The sequence below is a fragment of the Taudactylus pleione genome, unplaced genomic scaffold (genome assembly GCF_031769625.1).
Source record: "Taudactylus pleione unplaced genomic scaffold, aTauple2 ptg001441l, whole genome shotgun sequence".
In the NCBI taxonomy this organism is placed as follows: Eukaryota; Metazoa; Chordata; class Amphibia; order Anura; family Myobatrachidae; genus Taudactylus; species Taudactylus pleione.
The window spans coordinates 246,456-273,589 of NW_028285840.1; the positions used below are offsets into that span (position 1 = coordinate 246,456).

The following is a 27,134-nucleotide window of genomic DNA, read 5'->3' on the forward strand; positions in this document are numbered from 1 at the left end:
CTAAATGCCCACCAGCACCGTCGTCCTTTTCTCCCTCCTATTACCCATCTACCACCAGAGTTGGTGCGACCTTTGCCCCATGACCTGGCGTTAGCCTTTAATAATGTGTGACACGGGAGACATGGCAGATGTCATGGATCTCCCAGCATAAAGTTTCTTGGTGTTTTATTCTGTCCCCCCCAAACTCCTGCATTTACCTGCTCCCCCGGTTTAGTTATTATTACCATGCTGGTGTTAAATGAATAGAAATGATCAATTCGCCTTAATTTAAAATCTTCACTAACCTTCCATCTTAATGAGCTAATTAACTTTTCACTTTAATTACTTTTGCTTCATTTTAATGACTTAGCCGTGGGAACACCTCTGAATCGGAGGCAATCTCCCTGACTTATTCTAATAACAATAGCCTCCGAGCTGTGAGTAAGAATATTCTGATACCAGGAAATTGTGTGTAAATGCACAGTAATCGCTGCTGGCAGATTGCCCAGCGGTGCCGCCATTCTCCACTTACTGTGATAAGAGGGTGACTGCTCTAATCGCACACTACAGCAGTCTATCCTCTATTGTCTCAAAGAGCTTGCAATCACTCAGTGTTGCATCCAAGGAAGAGCCCAAAATAACCTATGTAAGGCTGTTTTATCATAGGGTTAGGATAACTTTCATAAGTATTGGATCTTATTTTCTTATTACTTATACCCCTTTTACACCAGAGCTAAAACCCGGGTTTTTGCTGGGTCTACTTGGGTCGCAGCTCAGTGTAAAAGGGTCCCTGAAAAATAACCCAGGTCAAGTGACCCGGCAACAGTAGCTGCCGGGGGCGGACCCAGGATGGACCTGGGTAACGGTGCAGTGTAAACGGCTCAACCCGGGTTATCCGACCTGGGTCATGCCTAAAATGAGCTGATTGGTGGTTGTGGAGCAGTCACCTCCCACTTTTTATGACCTCACAAGTTGAGCAGGGCAAACTGTGAACGGGGCTGACCTGAGACTAACCCAGATCGATGGTGCTGTGTAAACTGTGTCTGACCTGGGTTGGAACCATGGCCCTCATTCAGAGCCACTCGCAAACAGCAGTACGCTCGTTGCGTTCCGATGTTGACTAACCACGCATGCGTCGGTGTTACACTGCGCATGTGCGTACGGCAGTTTGCAAGCTTTTTATCTGTCGTTCCTAAAATAGCGTACAGGAAGTGACATGTCAAATGTGATTGACAGAACAGGGCGTTTTTGGGTGTTGACGGGGGTGGAGATGGAAAAACGCAGGCGTGGCGAGGCGTTTTTGGGGCGTACATACATTAGCAGATGCGAACGTCAAATGTGTTCGGACCGTCACATACGTCACTGGAACATCCTCTTTCCCTTCAAAATGCTCGCACAGTTTAGGGTCTGGATTACTCGACCACATTGGCGATGGCCTTCTCCTCCGTCCCGGGACTCCACGATGTTGCAGCGATTAATCGCGGGTGGTCACAAAAGCAATTAGTGTTGTATTGAAAACCGGCTTGGTATGTGTTTGGAAAGCAGTTTATTGGGATAGCACAAAAGCGTACGCAGGTGGAAATCATACCTGCTAATGTCAGGATTACACAATCAATTTGCGTACATTTTTTGGGTTTTATTTTGGCCTCAATTTGTTGTTTATGGCCTATTGTGACAATAATGTCATCATGTTTTAATTAGCTCCCCTTTTTTTTTTTACTGTGGAATTTGCATCGTTAGGTGAATTTTTAAACGTTCCTTCAAGAGGCCTTTTTTTAAAATAAATGAAATTGTTTTTTTGGTCAGTTTTTGCCTTTAGGGCCAGGATTAAATGTAACCCATTTGTCCAATAATGTCACAATACAATGTCAGATTTTTTTCATAAATTTATTGTTTAAACACAAACCAATTGGCATAATATTTTTTTTTTGTTTTTCTGCCAAAGATACTTTTTATCAAAAAAAAAAAAACAATTAAGCTAATTGATACATTGATTGGCATGATACGATTGAGGGAGGTAGGCAGAATAAAGGAGCAGGTAATCGACATCTGACAAGGCCACTTCCGGTTTCACTTGTGTGTGCGTTCCCTTCAAGCCATTTTGGGGATGTACGCTCGCTATTTCGCACGCTCGTTAGTTAGAGGAGGGGTCGCCGGAGTTTAGGGAGGAATTTTAGATGCAAACGAAAATACGAGCGAGCCATTGAATTTAAATATTTTTGTACGTACGCCTAACGTACGTGCGCCCGCTTGCGAGTGGCTCTGAATGAGGGCCCATGTCTGAATACCCAGGTTGGACCCGGGTTTTTGGTGAAAAAGAGATATTAGTTGGACTGGGAAACACATGGAGTCGGTATTGGTGTACATACATGTTATATGTTACATATCAGCAGTGAGGACGGCTACTGGCTGGATAACTGTGGACCGCATTAAATGCCCCCGTTGATCATGCATTACTCCTAGAGTACAGTAGTCTTCATTCTAGCACCCTGCACCTGTCATAACCTGTGCAGTTCCTCTTTCCTGCCTGGGGTGTCGCTCTCATCTCTGGTGCTTCTAGCACACTCAGCTGATGCAACAAACTGCTGAGATATACAGACCAGAGCGTGCTAGAAGCACCAGAGCAGAGAGCAGCACCCCAGGCAGGAAAGAGGAACTGCACGGGCTGTGACGGGTGCAGGGTGCTAGAATGAACACTAGAGTACAGGATAGCGAGGGACAGTCGCATGTAAGATGCATATAACAGGGATCATCATCAGCTGCTATAAACCTATGGACATTTTTGTAACTATAATGAGTGCACACAGCTCCCTGGTTCCAGGACGGCCCACATCGCAGACCCTGCACCCATATACTCATTTTACATACCTCTCCAGAGTCCCGCGTCGGCTGGTGCTGCAGACTGGAATCACCGGGAAAATTACGCAGCGGCCTGCATGTGGGCTGCACACAGGGCCCCTGCTCTCTTAGACCACCCCTGCATATGGAGTCTGTTTTATGAATGTTCTAAACCCTATGTATTACCTCGTGATATAACCCCAACACGTCACATCCATGTGTTGTGTAACATCCGTGTATAATTAGATGGGTACTTTACATCCCAGGGATTTCATTTTGTTCAGGTGGGGTACGTAATTAGGCACCTATCCCACATTCAGCACTTAATGCCGCCAGTTCGCGGTGTTTTACGGCGCAGATAGACGCAGGGCGTCACAATGACATTTGCTCTACGCTTTCAGAATTGATCTGTTTTGTGTTTATGGAATTACTGACCACAACGTGACGGAGGAGAGAAAATGATTGAGGCTAGTGTGTCTCTTTAATGGCTGGAAAACGTGATGTACTCAGGAGCAAAGCGGCTTTCATGTACAATCATTCCACAAATCATCTTTTCTCGCTGTGATTGGGGTCTGGGGAATTCTCTTCACCAGAAACGCTGTCAGTTATATGACAAAAGCCTCATGAAATGAGTGCGGGATAAGATTTCCCAGATAAACAGGCGTGTGGGACGCTTCTATATTTCCTGCGCTGTCCTCTCCGCGTCCTCCTGGGTCTACACAATTCTGCTTATTCTACACATTTTCTGCCACATCTACACAAATACATGTGTTCCATGTACCGATCGGCCTCGCTCAATGCCTGAAACGCAGGATAATACAGCAATGTGTGCATTATATAGACACATACAGTATATAGAGAGAGAAAGAGAGACTCAGGGAAAGGCTTCACTTCTCCATTTCTGATCTGTGTACTGCAATAAGGACTTGTTTCAGGATGTACCATTTGTTTTCCAGATGTCAGTTGTAGAATTACGCCCGTATTCAATTTGAGGTGAAAAGTCCGGATCCGCGATACATTTTCGCCGATGACGTAATTTTCGCTTGTTTTACTTTTACCCCGTATTTGAGTTGTAGGACTTTCCGCTTAGGCGGAAAGTCAATGTAATGTAATAGGCGGTAAAGTTTCGCCTATGAATAGCAGGCAGAAAAAAAGTGCAGAATTGGGGTTTTGGGGTGCAACGTTGTGGGAACCCCCCTGCAGCCTTCAGACAGTCCCCCAAAGGTAAACTGTGTCCAAAAAATTTAAAAAAACACTTAAGGACACCCCAAAAAATGACTTTGAAAAAGGGGGCGAAAAAAAAAAGTTGGGGTCCAAAGTTAAAAACTAGCGAACTTGACTCCAGGGGGGTCCCCAAGTATGCCCCAAGTGTCTTTTGGATTGCAGGTGCTTGCAGCGGGTGGATTTTTCACGATTTTTTCAACTTTACTTTAGGAACTTTTAAATCTGCTGGCCCCCATTTTCAAGTACCCCAAATTTGCTGGGATAAGTTATTTTCAGGTAAAAATACTTCTGAATACTATTCTGCACCACGTATACAAAAACGCTATTTAGCAGCTATTGAGCCCGTTTAAAAACACCAAATACCTTCAGCAAGCCAAATCGGGGGGTATCATAGCTAACCCCCATGTCAGAGCATCGCCTGTTCAAGTTTCGCCGGGTCCCGTTTTCGTGTACTTTCAAATTGAAAGCTGACACGCGCGCGATACTTTTCCGCCTACAAAACAGGCGAAGTAGGCGAAAAGTCCAGGACGCAAAAAAGTATCGCGGCTCGGCTCAAATTGACTACGGCTCTTAGTGTTCATTCATTAGTCAATACTCTCATCATCAGCAACAGCTTTTGCAAACCTTCGTGGTCCCTGGTAACTCGTGGTAGGTGCCAGTGCAGCTATGAGGCCTAGGGGTCTATTTACTAAGCAGTGTTAGGAGACAGAGTGAAAAGTGATAAGGTGCCAGCCAATCAGCTCCCAACTGTCATTTTTCAAACAGCCTGTGACATGGCATTTAGGAGCTGATTGGTTGGTACTTTATCTCTGTTCACTTTATCTCCATCCAAAGCTTAGTAAATAGACCCTAGACCCCTAAGTTGTAATTAATTTACCTTCAACAGTCTGAGTCCTTTTATGTTATGTAGCTGGAGTCGGTATGACATACCACCGGACATAAGCCCAGCTAATGTAATACCGACGCCGGAAGGCAGAAGAATGAAGATCCCGACAGGTTAAGTATTTTAACTATCCCTAAGCGTCCCCTGCCCCCACCCCCCAAAACCCTCCCTTAGGGGTGCCTAACCCTAACCTCCCCTCATAGTGCCTAACCCTAACCTCCCCCCAGGGGTGCCTAAACCTAACCCCCCCTCCCCACACCCTAAATCTAGCCCTCCTGGGGGGTGCCTAGCCCTAATCTCCCCTTCCCCTAGCCTTAACTTAAATCTTAACCCTCACCCTAACCCACCCCTCCCGCAGCCTAACCCACCCCTCCATCACATTAACCCACTTCTCCCGCAGCCTAACCCAAACCCACCCCTCCTGCAGTCTAACCCTAATCTACCCCTCCCACAGCCTAACCCACCCCTCCCTCATCCTAATCCACCTCTCCCACAGCCTATTCCTAACCCACCTCTCCCACAGCCTAACCCTAACCCACCTCTCCCACAGCCTAACCCACCTCTCCCACAGTCTAACCCACCCCTTCCACAGCCTAACCCTAACCCACCCCTCCCACAGCCTAACCCACCTCTCCCGCAGCCTAACCCTAACCCACCTCTCCCACAGCCTAACCCTAACCCACCTCTCCCACAGCCTAACCCAAACCCACCCCTCCTGCAACCTAACCCACCCCTCCCGCAGCCTAACCCTAATCTACCCCTCCCACAAGCTAACCCACCCCTCCCTCATCCTAATCCACCTCTCCCACAGCCTATTCCTAACCCACCTCTCCCACAGCCTAACCCACCCCTCCCACAGCCTAACCCTAACCCACCCCTCCCACAGCCTAACCCTAACCCACCTCTCCCACAGCCTAACCCACCCCTCCCACAGCCTAACCCACCCCTCCTGCAGCCTATTCCTAACCCACCTCTCCCACAGCCTAACCCACCTCTCCCACAGCCTAACCCACCCCTCCCACAGCCTAACCCACCCCTCCTGCAGCCTATTGCTAACCCACCTCTCCCACAGCCTATTCCTAACCCACCTCTCCCACAGCCTATTCCTAACCCACCCCTCCCACAGCCTAACCCACCCCTCCTGCAGCCTATTGCTAACCCACCTCTCCCACAGCCTATTCCTAACCCACCTCTCCCACAGCCTAACCCTAAACCACCCCTCCCACAGCCTAACCCGCCCCTCCTGCAGCCTAAACCACCCCTCCCTCAGCCTAACCCTAACCTGCCACTCCCGCAGCCTAACCCTAACCCACCCCTCCCACAGCCTAACCCACCTCTCCCACAGCCTAACCCACCCCTCCCACAGCCTAACCCACCTCTTCCACAGCCTAACCCACCTCTTCCACAGCCTAACCCACCCCTCCCACAGCCTAACCCACCTCTTCCACAGCCTAACCAGCCCCTCCCACAGACTAACCCACCTCTCCCACAGCCTAACCCACCCCTCCCACAGACTAACATTGACAAGGTTGACAAAAAGGGCCTTGTGGTCCCGAGGTGTGGCTGTGTAGCACGTCCCTAGTTTTTGTCACACTGAACGCTGTGGGCATGGGCGGCACTTCCCAAGCTGCTGGGCTGCCCCCCATTCCTCTCCATAGTATATGGATGCCCACAGCATACAGTCACCAATGGTCAGCAAATGAGAGGAATCCTCCCATCCTTGCTCCACCCCCACCCCAGAACACTGCAGCAGGCGGGTGGGACAGCGGGACAGTACCCGAAAAGCGGGACTCTCCCATTCAAAATCAGGATGGTTGGGAAGCATACAATAACTACTAAGGGGGCACATCGTTTAGAATGAGTGAAATTCGTACTTATAACTTTTAAGTTATATGCCGAGGATGAGCCCCACATGTCCTTAGTGCTGAAGGGGTTAAAATGGTTTAATATGATTGATGTATTCAATATGATCAGCATTGACTTGGTCAATATCTAATAAAGAGAACCCATGAAGTGTAAAAACAAAGAGAGAGCGTATGTAACTAGCAAAAGCTTAAAACTAGTCTCTCACTTGTGATAACAGAAAGAGACAGCTGTACAGTGTGAGAAGCTATTAGGGGACCAGCATTGTCTATAGTAGATGTTGCTTCAGCCACTGGATTGTTGACTTGATGAATTAATTTTTGAATTCCGCAAATTAATTAGCATATCTGTCACAAACTCATATTGTGAATTTTAGTAAGTAGTTATATTGTATGTGTTATCGTCGTGTTCGGCAGCTAAGGAGGTTCCTAATTTCTGTCTTATCTAGTCTAAAGTCAACCCTGTAATAAATTAGGTATACAGGGCCTGATTCACTACTGTACGCAACTGCGATTACGCACGCAATCGGCCGATTGTTGCGTACTGTGCATGTGTATGCTTTGCAGTACGCCTGCTCGAACTAGTCATTGTGACCGGGACTGCGACCAGAGTGACTACGCAGACCCATCACAGAGTGATTGACAGGAAGTGTCATTTTGGGGGGTTTTGACAGGGGGTGGGGGGTTGGGCAAACGCAGGCGTGCCAGTGCGTTTGAACCCCATTGCAAGGTCAGGGCTTGTGCAAGTTTGCGTGAGGCTGCGATGGTACTCGATTGTACCGATGGTTTCGCAGTCATGCTAAACATTACGGATGTGTGTAAGGTATAGTTGGCGTCCTTGTGTAGTGCGGCAGAGGCTTTGCGATTGCAGTGGATTAACATACTATCGCAGTTGAACTGTGTGCGTAATCACTATTACATTCGCAGTTGCGTTCCTTAGTGAATCAGGCTCTGTGTCACCAGTATTCCCACTCAGCTGTTAGTCTTACCCACTGTGTCACCAGTCACTCCCACTCAGCTTTTAGTCTTACCCACTGTGTCACCAGTAACTCCCCCTCAGAGGTTAGTCTTACCCACTGTGTAACCAATCACTCCCTCTCAGTAGTTAGTGTTACCCACTGTGTCATCAGTCACTCCCACTCAGCTTTTAGTCTTACCCACTGTGTCACCAGTCATTCCCACTCAGCTTTTAGTCTTACCCACTGTGTCACCAGTCACTCCCCCTCAGAGGTTACTCTTACCCACTGTGTGACCAATCACTCCCTCTCAGCAGTTAGTGTTACCCACTGTGTCACCAGTCACTCCCACTCAGCTTTTAGTCTTACCCACTGTGTCACCAGTCACTCCCCCTCAGAAGTTACTCTTACCCACTGTGTAACCAATCACTCCCTCTCAGCAGTTAGTGTTACCCACTGTGTCACCAGTCACTCCCACTCAGCTTTTAGTCTTACCCACTGTGTCACCAGTCACTCCCCCTCAGAAGTTACTCTTACCCACTGTGTAACCAATCACTCCCTCTCAGCAGTTAGTGTTACCCACTGTGTCACCAGTCACTCCCACTCAGCTTTTAGTCTTACCCACTGTGTCACCAGTCACTCCCCCTCAGAAGTTACTCTTACCCACTGTGTAACCAATCACTCCCTCTCAGCAGTTAGTGTTACCCACTGTGTCACCAGTCACTCCCTCTCAGATGTTACTCTTACCTACTGTGTCACCAGTCACTCCCTCTCAGATGTTACTCTTACCTACTGTGTCACCAGTCACTCCACCTCAACTGTTAGTCTTATCCACTGTCACGAATCACTACCTCTCAGGCGTTAGTCTTACCCACTGTGTCACCAGTCACTCTCTCTCAGCTGTCAGTCCTACCTACTGTGTCACCGTTCACTCAGCTGTTAGTCTTACCCACTGTGTCACCAGTCACTCCATCTCAACTGTTAGTTTTATCTACTGTCACCAATCACTACCTCTTAGGTGAAGGTCTTACCCACTGTGTCACCAATCACTACCTAACAGGTGTTAGTCTTACCCACTTTGTCACCAGTCACTCCCTCTCAGCTGCTAGTCTTACCCACTGTGTCAGCAGTCCCTCCCTTTCAGCTGTTAGACATACCCCTTGGCAATCAGAACCACCCTCTCAGCTGTTACACCTTCCCACATTCTATATGGTAATCCTGGTAGTTAGCCATTCCTGCACATTACTGTAGCGGGCTCATCATGCTACTAGTTAGTCCTACTACCCATCCCCAGGTTATCAGTATGAGATCTTTCCATCTCCAGTGTTTGTATGCAGCTTTTTATCCTCCTCGGAATACTGTTACTCTCTTTTTTTTCATAAACTATTGAAGTTGTTTAAGCAAATGATACATTTCTATTTGTTAAATGAATTTATCCCATTAGAATGATGATATATTTATAATAGTAGATTGGGTGACACCGCTAGATTGTTGTGGGTCCAGAAACAGACTGTGATGTGTGTGTCACTGCCAGCTCTTCCTTGGCTAGAAACCTCCTGAGAAGTTCATCCATCATTGCTGCTGTCCTGCCAGCTTCCGAACAGATGTCCCCATATCTCCAGAGACTAGAGGCGGCAGAGCGGGCTGCAGATGCTATGGCAGACTTTATGCAAGCCCATCAATTCCAGAGGCAGGACACTATGTCAGGATTTACTCTAGACGCTGCAGGTGGCCACAATGCTCAGGCATAGAGGAACTGCAGACAAATATCACGCTGGGTGCACCCCTATACAACGAAGGAGCCGATCTTGCGATTCCCGACATGTTCATCAGATATGAAGTGTAGGTATGCTCCTGAGGTCATGTTTTATAAAAAAAAAACAGGTTGTGTCTTAGGCTATCGGGATGGTGGATGAACAGCAACTAGATAGACAATCAATAAGAAGACATCAGAGAGCATATAGTAAGTAGGTCGACCGGGTCAAAAGGTCGACATGTAAATGTTCAACAGGGTCAAAAGGTCAATGGGTCAAAATGTCAACATGGTAACGATCGACACGTCTTTTCATGATTTTTAAGGTTATGGTTGGCGGAGGGTTAGGGTTAGACTGTGGAAGAAGACAGTTAGGGTTAGGCACTATGGGGAGTTTTATGGTTGGGCACCAGGTAGACAGATGGTTAGGGTTTGGCACTAGTAGGTGGAGGGTTAGGATTAGGGTTATAATTAAAAAAAAGTCGATTTTGTGTGTCAACCATTTGCATGTCGATCTTTTGACCCTTTAGACTCCATTGACCTAAGTCCACGTCGACCATTTACCTGTCGGCTTTTTGACCCTGTCGACCTTTTGTCCCTGTCAATCTTTCACTTTCTACTTTCTGGTGTCTATCTATTGATTGTCTAGTTACTGTCTATCTATCAATCCATACCCGCATCTAATGATCTGATCTCATGTTCTCCCTAATATTTATCACACGCCATGGTCACGTGTCAGACAAATCAGGAAGTATGTACCACTACCAACCATTCTGTACTTCTGACGATGCTCCTCCATCATCTGCCTTTGTAGGTTGTTGTTAAATCTCCAATGTGCAGCACGCTCTGGTGAAAATGAGTCGCTTCAGGACATGGACTACTTTACTAGGATTATCACCAGTTTACCTTATTTACATGTGGTATATGCCATCTATTTCTTCCTGTACGCATACACCCGAACTTAAGGGATATGAGTCGAACCGAACCCTTGCTGTGGTCTTCCCAGCAACTTCTGATCCCAAAACGAGGTAAAACATCATCTTCCCGGCACCGGATCTCGCCCGTTTTGGATTGTGTCATCTTCCCAGCGTTGGATCTTGCGTTTTTGGAAATGCATATAAAAGTCCCTCCCTTGTGATCGGCGCCATTTCACAAAGAAGATTAGAGGGAGAGGGTGTGGACTGTAGGCTGCAACAACATGAGTCACTTTCAGGCACAAAAAATGCCATTAGGAGCACTGTGAGGCACTGTGTGGTGTGTTTAGGGCTTTAGGCAGGCACTGTGCGGCGCATTATGTTATTAAAAATAAAAACACTCCTTTAAGGTGCCACTGCCATAGGAGCACTGTGTGTTCTTCAGGCACTGGGGCTGATTCAGACCCGTTCGCAAGCACTATGCGCTCGCAAGCAGGTTGATGTTTGCCCCCTGCGCATGCGCCAGCGCGAGACCCGGCCAGCGACGGGTGCTCTGTCGCTTTGGGTCTCGCACCAAAATGGGGCGGCTGTGGATTGTGATTGACAGCTCGCTTCATTTTGGAGGCGGGCAGGGGGCGTGGCTACACAAACGGAGGCGTTCCCGAAGCAACGCCTGCCATTTGTGGGAGGCACCACTGACATCACCAGTGATGTCAGTGGTGAGCTTCCTGCTCTGTTTAGAGCAGGAAGCTCACTGGGGCTTGCGGGAACAAGACCCTACCACAAGGGTCTCGTTGCAAGTCTCGACCATCACCTGGCCGCTCGCAAAAGCTGTGGGTGGTTAGTTACCCACAGCTTAGCAAGCGGTCAGGAGGCCGGCACCAAAAAAAAAAGCCACCCTGATTCAGAGCGATCAGGCCCACTGTGCTTAAAAAAATCCATTAGAACCACTGTGTTGAAGGGGTACTGTGTTAACTGTGTAACTCCATTAGGGTACTGTGCTAAAACAATGAAAATAAAACACTTGTGTGCACTGTGTTAAAAAAAAAAGCCATTAGGGTGCCATTACTAGGAGTGCTGTAAGGCACTGTGTTGTGTGTTCAGGCACTGTGTTAAAGAATAATATCATTAGGGTGCCATAACTAGAAGATTTGTGAGGCACTGTGTTGTGTGTTCAGGCACTGTGTTAAAAAATAACATCATTAGGGTGCCACTAATAGCAGCGCTGTGAGGCACTGTGTTGTGTGTTCAGACACTGTGTTAAAAATAACATCATTAGGGTGCCATTACTAGGAGTGCTGTGAGGCACTGTGTTTTATGTTCAGGCACTGTGTTAAAGATTAACATCATTAGAGTGCGATTACTAGGAACTTTGTGAGGCACTGTGTTGTGTGTTCAGGCACTGTTTTAAAAAATAACATCATTAGGGTGCAACTAATAGGAGCGCTGTGAGGCACTGTGTTAAAAAATAACATCATTAGTAGTGTTCACTCTAGCTCCGGTGGCAGGCAGGGCGCCGGAGCTAGAGAGGGTAACCATGTGCGCGCGCGTCCGAAAAGGGGTGTGGTCATGAAAAGGGGACGTGTCTATAAGACACGTTCCCTTTTCGTCATACTTGGGGGCGTGCCCGGCACTTGCAGACACGCCGGGCAGCCCCCAAGCGCTGCACAAATTGAGAATAGATGCCGGCGCATGCGCCCGGCATCTATTCTCCGGCGGTGACCGGGTCACCGCACATTTTTCCACCCGCGGGACACTGCGTCCCGCGGGTGAAGACGGCACCCGCAGACTGTGAGGGCAGGGCGCTTTTTGCCCTCCAGAAGGAGGGCAGGGTGCCGCGCCCCGATAAAAAAAACACCCTAGCGGGAACGCTACATTAGGGTGCCACTAATAGGAGCGCTGTGTTAAAAAAGAACATCATTAGGGTGCTTAGCATTGTAAGTTTTGATCGGGACTTTGAATCGCAAGTGGATGTAAGTACCATCACATCTGAAGTATGATTGTATAGGTGTGTACCCAGCTTACTCACAGTTAAAGAACTTCTGGAGCTCCTAGTACCCCCGCTATCCCCAGAGAGGTCTGCCAAGGTAATCCTAATTAATAGAAGTAACACCGTCCTGTGTATTTCATGACATCCAAACCAAGTCATGCAATAAATATCTTGTGGTCTTAGATGTTGCCCAGCTCCCCTCACCTTATTTCAGCTACAATACCTCTACATTGGCCGAGCTTTTATCTTTTGTCGGAGATCACAATGTTATTGTCATTCACATTGTTATAACATACACTATATGATACAACAATCCATATGGTATACAGGAGTAAATTGACTCCATGGACTAATGTGTACCATATCTGCAGACCTAATCTTTCAGCGCCAGCTATGGGCTTCAGTATACCATACATGTATACCTCATCTTCCAGCTATGTCCAGTATACCATACCTGTATACTGTACCTCATCTTCCATCTATGTCCAGTATAGCATACCTGTAGACCTCATCTTCCAGCTCAAGCTATAGAATTCAGTGTACCATACCTGTAAACCTCATCTTCCAGTTTCAGTTATAGATTCCAGAGTAGCATACCTGAAGATCTCATCTTCCAGCTTCAGATATGGGCTTAAGTGTTCCATACCTGTATACCTCATCTTCCAGTTACGTCCAGTGTACCATACCTGCAGACCTCATCTTTCAGCTTCAGTGTACCATACCTGAAGATCTCATCTTCCAGCTTCAACTATGGGCTTTAGTGTACTATACCTGTATACCTCATCTTCCAGATATGTCCAGTGTACCATGTCTGTAGACCTCATCTTCCAGCTCCAGCTATGTCCAGTATACCATGCCTGTAGACCTCTTCTTCCACTGCCAGGAATGGACTCTAGTGTACCATCCCTGTAGATTTCAGCTTCCAGTTCCTTCTATGGACTCCAGTATACTGTACCATACATGCAGACCTTATCTACCAGCTCCCACTATGGGCTCCAGTGTACCATACCAGCAGACCTTATCTACCAGCTTCCACTCTTCCAGCTATGTCCAGTGTACCAAGCTGTAGATCTCATCTTCTACCCCTGGCAGTAGACTTCAGTGTGCCATAGCTGTAGAGCTCATCTTCCAGCACCAGCTACAGTATGTCCAGTGTACAATGTCTGTAGACCTCATCTTTTAGCTCCAGCTATGTCCAGTATACCATGTCTGTATATCTTCCAGCTCAAGCAATTACTTCCAGTGTACCATGCCTGTAGATCTCAGCTTCCAGTTCCTTCTATGGACTCCAGTGTACCATACCAGCAGATCTCATCTATTAGCTCCCACTATGGACTCCAGTGTACCATACCTGTAGATCTCTCTTCCAGCTCCAGCTATGTCCGGTGTACCATATCTGTAGATCTCATCTTCCACCTCCAGAAATAGACTTCAGTGTACCATAGCTGTGGAACTCATCTTCCAGCATCAGCTATGTCCATGTGTCACAGTCATGTTTGGATTTGTCTGTGGATCCGGACCCGAGTCTCTGACAGGAGTGGGTTCTGAAATGGATGTCTGGAAACTGACTGGTCTAATATAGTTACGGCTCATGAGAAGAAGTCTGAGGCTGAATAGTACTGGGGAATTGACTAAAACCCAGAACAGAGGTGCGGAGTCTAGCACACCGGTGGTTTTCAACTGGGACCCCTACAAGGGAGTTTGTGCTTAGCTGCGCCCGATGTGTAGGTCGCGGTCCTGTGTTTGGGTTTCCCTGTACTGGTAGCTGACAACTGAATCTCCAGGAGGGAACCAGACTGGATGACACTGAGATGGAATCGATGGTATGGGATAGACTGGAACTGATGGTAGAGGATATCGAACTGGAATCGATGGTATAGAATATCAGATTGGAGCTAATGGTATAGGATATTAGACTGGAACAAATGGTAGATGATATCGGACTGGAACCGATGGTAGAGGATATTGGATTGAAACAGATGATAGAGGATATCGGACTGGAGCCAAGGGTATAGGATCTCTGGGATGGAACAAGATCCTGGAGCCAGGAGTACAGCAAGATGGAAATCTGCACAGGAGTCACTGAGCAGGATAGACCACAGGTTCTCAAACTCAGTACTCAGGACCCCAAACAGTGCATGTTTTCCAGGTCTCCTCACAGAATCATAAGTGAAATAATTAGCTCCACCTGTGAATATTTTAAAATGTGTCAGTGAGTAATGAATACACCTGTGCACCTGCTTTGTGACCTGGAAAACATGAACTATGTGGGGTTCTGAGGACTGAGGACCTGATTCAGACCCGGTCGCTGAGTTGCGCTTGCTCTGCATGATTTTCGCTCGTCTGCGCATGCGTATAATTCAAAGCCAGTCTTTGCGATCTGTTTTTGGTTGCTCGTAAGCCACTATCAGGTCGCTAGTTTGAGTGACAGATAGTGCCGTTTGTGGGTGGTAACAGGGGAAGGTGCTTGTAAACGAGGGTGTTGTGTTGTGAACGCAGGCGTGTCAGGACAACAAAATGCTGTTTAAAGGGCGTGCATAATTAGCAAAGCAGGGTCATTGTTCACATCACCTGCATGTATTTCAGGCAGCACTGATCGATTAACCAAACAATTCCAGGAGATGACATGTGTTGCGAGGGCAAAGGGGGCGTCTTAATACACTTGCGAGCGCTCAGTGCCGTAGCTCGCTAAGACATAGAGGGCGTCCTTACACCACACAGTGCGAGCATTTAAATTAAATATCAGGCCCCTTTTTGCCAGCGAGCGGCCACATCTTGCGAGCAAGTCTGAATGAGCTCCTGAGTTTGTGTTTAGATTCCAAACTCACCGGTGCCGGCTAGTACACTCACTGGCACTGGATAAGAGGCACTACTGGTGGCACTGTATAAGGGACACTACTGGGGCACTGTATAAGGGACACTACTGGGGGCACTGTATAAGGGACACTACTGGGGGCACTGTATAAAGGACACTATTGGGGCACTGTATAAGGGGAACTACTGGGGGCACTGTATAAGGGACACTACTGGGGGCACTGTATAAGGGACACTACTGGGGGCACTGTATAAGGGGCACTACTGGGGGCACTGTATAAGGGGCACTACTGGGGCACTGTATAAGGGGCACTACTGGGAACACTGTGTAAGGGGAACTACTGGGGGCACTGCATAAGGGGCACTTTATAAGGGGAACTACTGGGGGTACTGTATAAGGGGCACTACTCAGGGCACTACTGAGGCAGTGCATAAGAGGCACTACTGGGGGCACTGTATAAGGGGAACTGTATAAGGGGAACTACTGCGGGCACTGTATAAGGGACACTACTGGGGCACTGTATAAGGTATACTACTGGGGGCACTGTATAAAGGACACTACTGGGGCACTGTACAAGGGGAAGTAATGGGGGCACTGTATAAGGGACACTACTGGGGGCACTGTATAAGGGGCACTACTGGGGGCACTGTATAAGGGACACTACTGGGGGCACTGTATAAGGGGCACTACTGGGGGCACTATGTAAGGGGAACTACTGGGGGCACTGCATAAGGGGCACTGTACAAGGGGAACTACTGGGGGCACTGTATAAGGGACACTACTGGGGGCACTGTATAAGGGGCACTACTGGGAACACTATGTAAGGGGAACTACTGGGGGCACTGCATAAGGGGCACTGTATAAGGGGAACTACTGGGGGTACTGTATAAGGGTACTACTCAGGGCACTACTGAGGCACTGCATAAGAGGCACTTCTGGGGGCACTGTATAAGGGGAACTACTGGGGGCACTGTATAAGGGACACTACTGGGGGCACTGTATAAGGGGAACTACTGGGGGCACTGTATAAGGGGAACTACTGGGGGCACTGTATAAGGCGAACTACTGGGGGCACTGTATAAAGGGAACTACTGGGGGCACTGTATAAGGGGAACTACTGGGGGCACTGTATAAGGGAACTACTGGGGGCACTGTATAAGGGGCACTACTCGGGGCACTACTGGGGCACTGCATTAGAGGCACTACTGGGGGCACTGCATTAGGGGCACTACTGCGGGCACTGTATAAGGGGCACTACTGGGGGTATTGTATAAGAGGCACTAGCTTTTTGCGCAGCTTTTTTCACACCCAGTTCCTTTCTGCATCATCTGCGATTTTGTACGTGTTAACAACTAATTCCAGTGTGGTTAAAGGCATCTCGTGACATATGGTGTATGTGTTTGTGGGTGTAGTCTAAGTTGCTAATGGAGGTTATTCTATACGCTCAAGATACACGGTGTTTCAGAGAGATGTGTGATCTATGACTCTGACCTATTCATCCAACCCAAATCTAACCATTGACTAGTTTTTGCCTCTGTCATCTCACTCATCATCTGTAATATCCACCCGTCCTTGGCACATGATGCCACCAAGACTCTCATGTACTCATCACAGCTTGTCATGGCCAGGGTTTCTCGGCATGGTACCCGCCGGGTATTACCTGTGAGGTTGTTGTGGCGGGGGTTCTCTGGCAGCGGTGCTGGTGTTTGGAGAGGGGCATTGGCTGCGCGTGGTCCTGTGTGGGCACATTGTCACTAGGCCTGGTGAGGTCTGACGGTGTTTCCGTTCCGTTGGCATGGGCGCCGCCATCTTGCCTGCGGCCATGTGATCACAGCTGTCCAATCCTGGTGGTCATGTGCTCATTCCAGCCAGTCACAGCGCGGCACTGAGTATTTAGGAAGGTCCAGAGCCTTCCTTCCTTTGCCAGTGCAACGTGTTTCTCAGCTGCAGCTGAGAGAGAGTACCTGTGCTTTACCTGCCTGCTTGTTATACACTTCTAGCCTGAACCTTGCCTGCTCCAACCTGCTGGACTTACCCTGCACCCTCCATATACCTTCTTACCTGCCTGAGTACCGGAACCTGCTGTTTCCCTGCACCTTGCTTCATTTCACTCCCAGCTGGACTTCATTACCTCTGTCTGCATCAGTTACAGCTCACCAAACCTGCATTCACTTACAGCTCATCAAGCCTGCATTCTGTTTTAGCTCACCATACTTATACTGGACTGTTCCTGCCTGTCACCTTCTGGACATTTGTTCATTAACCCTCACTACAGTTATCAAGTGCACTTTAGTGCTATACCTGGACTTTTGTTTGCCATTCCCATGTCTTCTCAGTCACTTATTAAAAACCCCACTTTTTCATTTAAGTCTGCTCCTGTGTCTGCTTCTATCACCACCCCGGGTCCACAACAAATTCAGAACCTCACACAGCTCCATTGGATTATTGAACTTTGCACTTTGATTACCGCCTGCGGCGCTCAGCACTAGATCTGTTGATGACCACTACTCAATATCTGACGCCTACAGGCACGGTGCTACAGAAAGCTTTTGTTGCTCTATAATAACATATATTAAGTATACAGGGCTTCTATAGAACATCGCTGAAGAATTAGAATAATGTATAAATATCGTGTCTTGTTAAATTTCTCAATGAATCGTTTTCATAATACAACGATTGTAGACGTTAGGGGCCTGATTCTGGGTCACATGTTTCTGTTTCCGCCTTCCCGTACAGCCGCGGCAGCCTACGTCCTTATACTAATGTGAGAATCCGCCTCTTGTGTATGCCGAAGATCTGTGCGTCTGCATGTGGAAGCCTATCCCGCCCACTGTTTTTATATCCGTACCTGCAGTTGCACTCGCCCCATGCTCTGTCTGATTTCCATCCACACGCTACGATCGAGCGGGGAAGATAGTTAGACATCTATGACACTCCCACGAGATGTAACAGTTCCGTGAGATCGCGTGGTCACTGCGCAGTTACTGCACAGAAACGACCATTTCTCGGAAACTGTGGTCCAGATCAATCCATATGCACTAGAGGTCTTCGTCCGTGTGCGCACACCTGATTTGGCGCGTATGCAGTAGGATGAAATCCGTAAGATCCGTGTGTATTGCGAATTGCGTGTGACTCAGAATCGGGTCTCAGTTGCGTTCAGAAATCACGTAGATGCAGGAAAATCTACCAATCTGTCATTGCAGCTTCTCCTCTATATTGTTCTAGCCTGTGATCTTGGATATTACAAGTCCACCCCAGGGGATCAGCTGTGCTCCAAGTGCCCACCGTTCAGTCACTCGGACACCCTGGCCGCCCAGATCTGTGAATGTGACACCAACTATTATCGCTCCACAAATGACCCCTCCTCTGTGGCCTGCACACGTGAGTAGAACAACCTCATATTGCCGAGGCAATTGGTCACATTCCTGCTGTTCACGTTGCACTCAAGCAAAACATTTTTTAAGATACTTTAAATCAGGGATGAGGAACCTCAGGCCTGGGGGCCATATAAGGCCCCTGGAACCATTTGGTCTGGCCCTCGGACCTCATCTGGCTAGCAGGGTGCCTAGAATGTCACACTGCAGCCAGAATCTTTGCAGCAGTGCCGCCTGGAGCATCCTTAGGATGCTTCAGATGGTCACACCTCTGCCCTTTCAGCTCCCCGGAGCATCCTCAGGATGCTCCATGCATTGCTGTAATCACCAGCGATTGTGGCCCCGCTCCTATGTGAGATTACACGGAGGGGGCATGGCCTACACCAGGCCCGCAAATAATATTATATACTGCATATCAAAATGGCCCTGGGCAGAAAAAAGGTTCCTCACCTCTGCTTTAAATTGTTAACATGAAATTATTAGAAACTTCTTTGATAGTCACCACTGGTCTCTAATTCCTGGACCCGTGTCTAGGAGATTTGTCCCTCAATATGCCCATTTTTTTTCAGTATTGACCAACTATACAATATGCAGTATTTGCTATTTGTGTGTACATTGAATGTAAACTTTTGCTAGCTAATCCTATGCTCTTGGTTTATAAAAAGTTCCTTATTTCCAGTAAACATGTCATGATGGGAATTGTAGTGCACCAACTGATAATTATTTGTAATTCAGGCCATTTATAAACATTATAGAGTACAGTACCCACCAAACGCTGTTAGAGATGGGTGCTCAGTTTTCTGACCCATTCCATGGACACGGGACACATACTGGCATCATAGCACAAGGCGTGTTCTGTAACTGTTGGAATTTCTTGCCTTGGGTTCTTATGCAGTATTTAGAGGTGATAAGGAGTCAGTGGACATATTAGCTCTCAGTGACCGAAGTACAAACAGGGCAGTATCATTTCACATGACTGGTAAGAGCCAATCAGCTTTTGCTGTAAGGCTTCCTACAGACTGATTATGTCACCCAGAACTTCTCAGGTACACCCCCCACAATCGCCCTTCAAAATATAGAGGCGCCCTGGTGGTCTGTAACCCACATGATGAGCCTTATTTTGCATCTGGTTACAGAGTGCTGGGCACTGCAGTTGCTACAGAGTGTAGGAAGCTCCATAAATTGGGAGCAGCAGCAGAGAAGTCTTGGAGAAGGGTGGGAGAGGAGGAGAAAGGGGTTGCTCAGACACAGATCGCAGAGGGAGAGAGGTCAGGGGTGGTGTTGGTAGGACTGTGAAGGGGTGGTGTTGGTAGGACTGTGAAGGTGAGGATAAGATAGCTGGAAGTTGAGAATAGAGAAAAGTAAAGGGCCAAAAACTGAGCCTTGAGGTCCCTACATATAGATGACATATAGATGACATACCAAGGGAATAGCAAGATGTTTGGAAGCAGGAATGAGTAGAGATACGGGCCAGCAGCTGGAGAGAGTGGAAAAGACAGGAGAGATGAAGATGAAATTGAACATGGCAGTGCAGAAGGACCGGATGAAAGGTGCGTTACAATAGGCGCACGTAAGGATTTATGGGGAGGGAATAGGTAGAGAGGGCAGGTTATGGGGTAGGCGAAGAGGGGAGTGGGAAGACCTCATTCTCAGTAATGGGAGAGAAGGAAGAATAGATGGGAAGAGTGAGACGTGTGTGGTGAGAGGTGTTTGGGTGGATAGCTTTGATCTTGCTTCTGAAGTAGGTGGCACCTCCTATGTAACTGCCATATAACTCCAATAATTCTAAAATATCTTTGTAAGAATTATACACTAAGCACTGGATATGCAGCCTACAGAGACTGGGTCTGTGTCACCGAGATATGTGATTAATAATCCATACTACCCAACTCACCCAATTTACAGTATGTGGGGATGTCTCCTGGTTTGTAGGAGGCATATCTCTGCTCATCTATGTGGCAAATTACGGGTGTTATCAGGAAAACGGAGTGAGGGGGGACCAGCCTTGTGCTAGTATCCATGTTATCTTCACCACTGCTTTTTGGCAAGCCAATATTGGGAGGTACAGTATGGTAACTGACAATACCATAGCTTTAATACTATGTACACATCTGAATGCTGATGGTGTAACTGGTGCAGGGATGGTATAATCAGATTGTTTCTATATTGTTAGTACATACAGTAGTGCGCAGCTAAAGGGCCCTTTAATGCTCCGTGTCTCTAGTATTACTAATCAGTCTTGCCATTTCTTTACTCTCAGGTCCACCGTCTGCTCCAGTCAATCTCATCTCTAGCGTTAACGGCACCACTGTAACCTTGGAGTGGAACCCACCGCGTGACACAGGTGGGCGCAGAGATGTCACATACAATGTCATTTGCCGGCGCTGTGCTTGGGATGCGGGCCAGTGTGAGCCCTGTGGGGGAGGGGTTCGTTATACCCCCCAGCAGATGAGCCTAGCAAAGACCTCCCTTACAGTGGCAAATCTCCAGGCCCACATGAACTATACCTTCTGGGTGGAGGCCGTCAACGGGGTGTCCGACTTTAGCTTGGAGCAACGGATGTTCTCCACAGTGAATATAACCACGAACCAGGCAGGTAGGATCCTATGCAATTCCTGTGTGTTATACTTACTGTGGCTATGGTGTCCTGTCATATGACCAAAACCGCTATAATAGCCATTGCCGGCCCCCGTACACACAGTGATATACCCAGAGGCGTTTGGGGGTTACGGATTGGAAGTAGAAGTGTTGCATCATGTGTCTTAATCATGGCCATGGTGGTAAGGGGGCAACTCAGACACATTGGGGCAAGAGAGGAGTAGTATAACATTATATAAACAGTTGTATATGTTAATGAGTAAAGAGTGGGTGTGGTTCCACTAATTTATTTATCAACATCACTTTTATAGGATACGGTTTGAGTAGTTATAGTTTACACAGTCTGTTCCCTCAGAAGCTGGAAATTATCCTACAAGAGAAATGTCAATGCTATGTTCTAGCGCATATTATGTCTCAGGAAAAATGGGAAGTTACTGTAACTCAAGGCTTCAAATTAGGAATGTCCAGAGACTTGCTAGGATGGGTTCCCTCTCCCAGGGTCTTTTATAGCATTATATTAGTCTCTGAGCATCAGATACACAGGATAGAACACACTGTATAGCAGAAAAGGCTAAAAACAGGGATTTCCTTCTAAACGTGAAGTGTAATAAGTATACAGGATCTATCGTCTCTCCCACTGCTAACAGCTTCTCCATGGTCTGTCAGCCCCCTCCCAGGTGGTGGTCATTCGCAAGGAGAAGACCGCCGAGAACAGCATCACCTTAATATGGCAGGAACCCGACCAGCCCAACGGCATCATCCTGGAGTATGAGATCAAATACTTTGAAAAGGTGACAATGACCATCCAATATCTAATCTTATACCGGCAGCAAAGTGGTCATTTTATTACAATCATCCTCAGGGTACTGGGAAGGACAGGACTCTCTCCGGACTGTCCCAAGGTTCCGTACTGTATGCTTCACCGCAGGCAGCAAAATTAAGAGCAAAGTGGGAATGACTGTAGCAGCGTCCACCTTGTTAGATCTAAAGATGAGGAGAGATGACTGAAGGGTCTATTTACTAAGCCTTGGATGGAGGTAAAATGAACGGAGATAAAGTACTAGCCAATCAGTTCCTAACTGCCATGTCACAGGCTGTGGGCTGTATTCAATTAGTTGCACCTCGGCGAAAAAGTTCAGCCTGCCGGACATTTCACCGCCTTCGCCTGTTTTGGAGGGGGACATTTTTGTGAGCGCTCACGAATTACTCCGTATTCAATTAGCAAGCAGGCGAAAACGGGATACGGCAAATGTGAAACAGGCGAAAAGTGCAGGATGAATTGGGGGAATCACTCTGTACCCCAGAAAAAGATGGGCTGACTTCTGAAATCATTATGGTAGTTTAGTATTGGCCCTAATTGAACTAGTCGGGGTACTTACAGTAAGTGGTGGTAATTGCTTGCTATTAGCGTCTTGGTAAAGGTGGTGAAGATTGGCATGAAGCAGTGTTCATTGGAGCATATACGTTGTCCCATCAAATTTGGGGTGCATGAAAATGGTTATAGCATATTTTAATGTCTCTAAAGTGAAGTTTTAGAAAAAGTAAAATTCCTCCGTCATACAAGCACCTGCAATCCCAAAAACACTTGGCCCCTTCTTAGAGCACCCCCAGAAGCTTATTTCGCTAGTTTTTGAAGTTGTTCCCCCACTTTTTTTTATTTTTGCCCCAAATGTCTAATGCGTTTTTTTGGGGTGTTCCTGGGAATTTTTTTTTACTTTTTTTGGGGTGATTTGTCCTTTGGGTGGGTGTACCAAGGGGTCTGAGTGGTTTCCCAACATCTGCACCCCAAAATATAGATTTACACTTTTTTTCTGCCTGATTCTGTAGAGCGAAAACATCGCCTATGTCAGTGCATTGACTTTTCGCATAGGCGAAAACGGACTGGAATTCAATATGGAGAAAAATAAAACAGGAGAAATTTTCACCAAAAAAAACCACGCGAAAACGGCTTTTCGCTCCTAATTGAATACGGCCCTGTGTTTGAAAAATTATAGTTACGAGCTGGTTGGTTGGCACTTTGGCCCTCATTCAGAGCCGTTCGCTATTTGCGGTCGTTCGTTCAAAAACAAGGGGTGGCTATTCAAATGATCCGTTCGCACATTGCATTCTGTTCACACCTCTAAGTCTGAACGAGCGAGCAAAACATACGCTCGTTTATTTGTTAAAAACGCCCCCTGGCCGCTTGCATCCTACGTCATGTCCGCTATTTATTAGATTAATCGAGTACATCGTACAGCGTATGAACTGCTCGCTATTCTTGTGGTTGGTTTTTTCAACCGCTATTTTGCGAGCAGTTCTGAGTTAAAAAAAACCAAGTGACGTGGTCAATGACGCTGCTGTATTAATTATGCACACCCATAAAACCCCCGTTTTGACCTTTAAGCACGCCTGCGATCGGATCTCCACTCCCCGTTTTCAAGCACCTTCCCCTGTTACCACCCACATACGCCTCCTCCTGTCACTCAAAATAGCAGGCATTCGCTATATTGCGTACAAACGATTTTCGGCCGCACTGACTGGTTCGCGCATGCGTACTAAAAACCGTACGCATGCGCAGATGTGCGAACATCGCTCGGAACGAGCGTACTGCCGCTAGCGAGTGGCTCTGAATGAGGGCCTTTATATCCGTCCGCTTTATTTTTATCCTAGGCAAAGTAAGTAGACCCCTTTATTTGTCATTTAGCACTTAAACATCTCACGGAAACTTTTGAGATAATGACTCAAGCAGCCAAATTGCAAGGAAAACCGCCGCTCAGAGCTGCTTCGTTCAATTATATATAATCACACTGTACTAAACTAAGGGACCAAGAAATTAATTTGTAGGCAGCGGCATCACCTCACACCACCCCATGTTCAGCCTGCATGCCCTATACAAAGGTCTATCCTTGGAGTGCTTCCTTCAATGACATTTTAGGTTATATCAATGCTGGAGTATGTTTAACTGTTGACATGTAGTTATAGGGTTAAACGCTACAACCTGTCTCTTTAACTGTTATTGTGCAAGACTCGGCAGACTCAATAACATCACGTCTCTTAATTGTATTTTATGTTGCATGACTAATCTGTCTGAATACACCTTCCATGTCTCAGTAAATATTACTCGTCAGACTTAAAGGTCAAGGTAATTAGACTGTGGGTGCAAAACATGTTTACTTGTTTGCTCTATAAAATGGTCTGCATGCGCCCAAGCTTGTCACTGTGTGTAATGGAGCCTCTGTACCGCTGTACAGTACTTAGCCCAAGAGATATTAGCTTATCATATTGACTGCTGTTTATCTTATATCACCTGTATCCTGTTATCTTCAATAAAACCTACTCTGGTTTGGAATCAACGTGGAGTAACCTCCTTGTTTACAGCCGCTGTGCACCTACCAACTTGTAAGCATCTGCCAATAGTTACGTAGAGTAGCAGAGAACCTACCATGAGGAGAGCAGTGACTTCTATTTGTATTTAATGATTTGGGAAGTTGTGTGACTGGTAATGGACAATGGAGATGGTAATCATGGGGTGGGGTTAGGTAGAGGACGCTGAGCAGTTAGTCATAACTTAGGTGGTACTTTAGCCTCAGCATATACCGTGCAGTATTGACCCCTATCCTACTGGAAGTAAGTGATTGTATGAAGAGGATGGGTGTACAAATCACGGAACGTTCCTCTAACTTTCTGAATCCACCTTTATGCACACTTGATTGGACAAGATGGGGCTCAGGTCAGATGTGTCAGTCTGTAGAGAGTCGGCTGCTTGGTTGTGTCTCAGCATAGTTATAGTTGTACAATACCTCCACTCTGTATCGTGCGCCTCCTCTTTGACCATCACATTCAATGTTGTTTTTGGCCTCTAGGACAAGGAGATGCAGAGTTATTCTACTCTGAAGGCCAAAGAGACCCGAGCGGTAGTGACCGGCCTCAAACCCTCCACCCGCTATGTCTTCCAGGTCAGGGCCCGCACTTCGGCTGGCTCTGGGAGGTTTAGCCAAACTGTAGAGGTGGAAACCAGTAAGGCATGTAAGTAGGAAACCTCAAAATTCACCTTAGAAGGACATAAGGGGCGGTAGCCAATTAGCACCAATATTTTTTCGGGGGCAAAAAATTGGGATTTTTCACCAATAATCCTTGTTTTTCAATGATTTTTTTTTCACCCAATCCTATTTTTTCGGGGGAACAAATAGGATAGTTTGCCTGAAAACACATAGGATCCGTGATAAGTTTACAAACGTGTTTTTGCCAATTGTGCTGACAAAAGCGGCACTTTTCAGAGATAACTTTTTGGGACACATCACGAAAAATAATCACTGATAAGTGACGGTGTTGGGCTGGACTTCGGGGCTAATTGGATGGCCCCAGGGGATCCATTAGCGCCCAAGCAATGCTCAGGGCTAATTGGATACCGCCCAAAGTATGAATATTACAAATTACAGGATGCAAAGGAATCTTTATTGAATAAAGGAAATCATGAAATTGTATTCTTACTACATTAGTCTTTTAGTAATATCTAATCCTCATAACTTCATGTAATTAACTCTAAATAACTCTAAATAACAAGATTCTGGGACACTAGGGTATATCAGTCAGTGACTCTCCTACCCCCTCTATTGAGTAGGTTCATGCCAGGTGCCCATAGACAAACATAGACTGTGGTGATCCCCCCCCCTACCGGTGGCTCTGGCTTTCTCCAGTGACCAAGTATCTCTCCAGCCCCCGGTGAATCTCCCGTTTCAGTCAGCCCCTCTTCTTTCTCTACAGCCCACCAGTGTCTCTCTAGCCAGCGCCCTTTTTGTCTTTCAAGCTACCCCAGTGTCTCTCCAGCCATCCATATTCTGTCTCCCAGCCCCTTTCCCCAGTGTCTCTCCAGCCAACCACCTTCAGTCTGTCCAGCCAGCCCCCTTCTGTCTCTCGAGCCAGTCTGCAGTGTCCTTTCAGCCAGCCCTCTTCTGTCTCACTAGTCAGCCCTGCAGTGTCTCTCTAGCCAGCCCCCTTCTGTCTCTCTAGCCAGCACCCTTCTGTTTCTCTAGCCAGCCCCCTTCTGTCTCTCCAAGCAGCCCCAAAGTGGATCTCCAGTTCCTGCCCCCACATACCTTCGGCTCCAGCTTGCAGACACTTCTCCTAGGTCTTCTGGCTGTGACTGCTCTTCTTCGTGTCCCAGCACCTCTGACTTCCAGTAACGTCACACGTGCCACACGCAAATATTCAGGCACTTCTGGCGGTTGATGAAATAAATAATTTTTTTATTTAATGCGACTTTCTTAAACATAAAAACCTTATGGTCCAATATTTCCACTGCCTTCAGGAGTTCCGCTACTGACACTAGGACATATAAGTCAGTGACCCTCATATCTCCTGTACTGAGGGCCTGATTCTGACCCGGTCACAAGCGCTGAGCGCTCGCAACTGGGTTGATGGTGGCCCAGAGCGCATGCGCATGACGGAACCGGCTGCGTTGTGCACATGCGCGAGACCCGGATAGCGACGGGCAATCCATCGCTCCGGGTCTCGCACCAAAGGGGGCGTGCTGTTGATGTTGAGTGACAGCACGCCCCCTTTGGTGGGCGGGCCAGGGGGGTGGCTGCCCAAACGGAGGCGTTCCCATGAGAAGTGATGTCAGTGGAGAGATTCCGGCTCTGTTAGCGCCGACATCTCTCTGGGGCTTGCGGCAATGAAACCCTACCATAAGGGTCTCGTCGCAAGCCCCATGGTCGCGATGGTCTTGACCATCGCGACCATCATCCTGGCCGCTCGCTATAGCTGTGGGTGGTCACCCACAGCTATGCGAGCGGCCAGGAGGCCGTTCTAAAAATAAAAAAAAGACCGGCCCTGATTCAGAGCGACCTGCTCTGAATCAGGCCCTGAGTCCATGACCCTACAGTAGTCTGTAACACTAGGGTGCATCAGTCAAAGAACTTCATAACTGTCTAGGTTCAGTAAATGTAATATCCCCATCACCCTCCATG

General features: G+C 47.4%; 1 protein-coding gene across 1 annotated transcript in view; it reads left to right on the forward strand.

The window, feature by feature from the left end:
- Positions 1-27,134, forward strand: part of EPHA8 (EPH receptor A8) — a 193,616-nt gene that overhangs the window by 154,679 nt on the left and 11,803 nt on the right. Inside the window, exons 2-5 of the mRNA XM_088463733.1 lie at positions 18,440-18,595; positions 20,849-21,184; positions 21,853-21,977; positions 25,029-25,191. Coding sequence (XP_088319859.1) covers positions 18,440-18,595; positions 20,849-21,184; positions 21,853-21,977; positions 25,029-25,191 — 780 coding nt within the window. The remainder of the gene's footprint in view (positions 1-18,439; positions 18,596-20,848; positions 21,185-21,852; positions 21,978-25,028; positions 25,192-27,134) is intronic.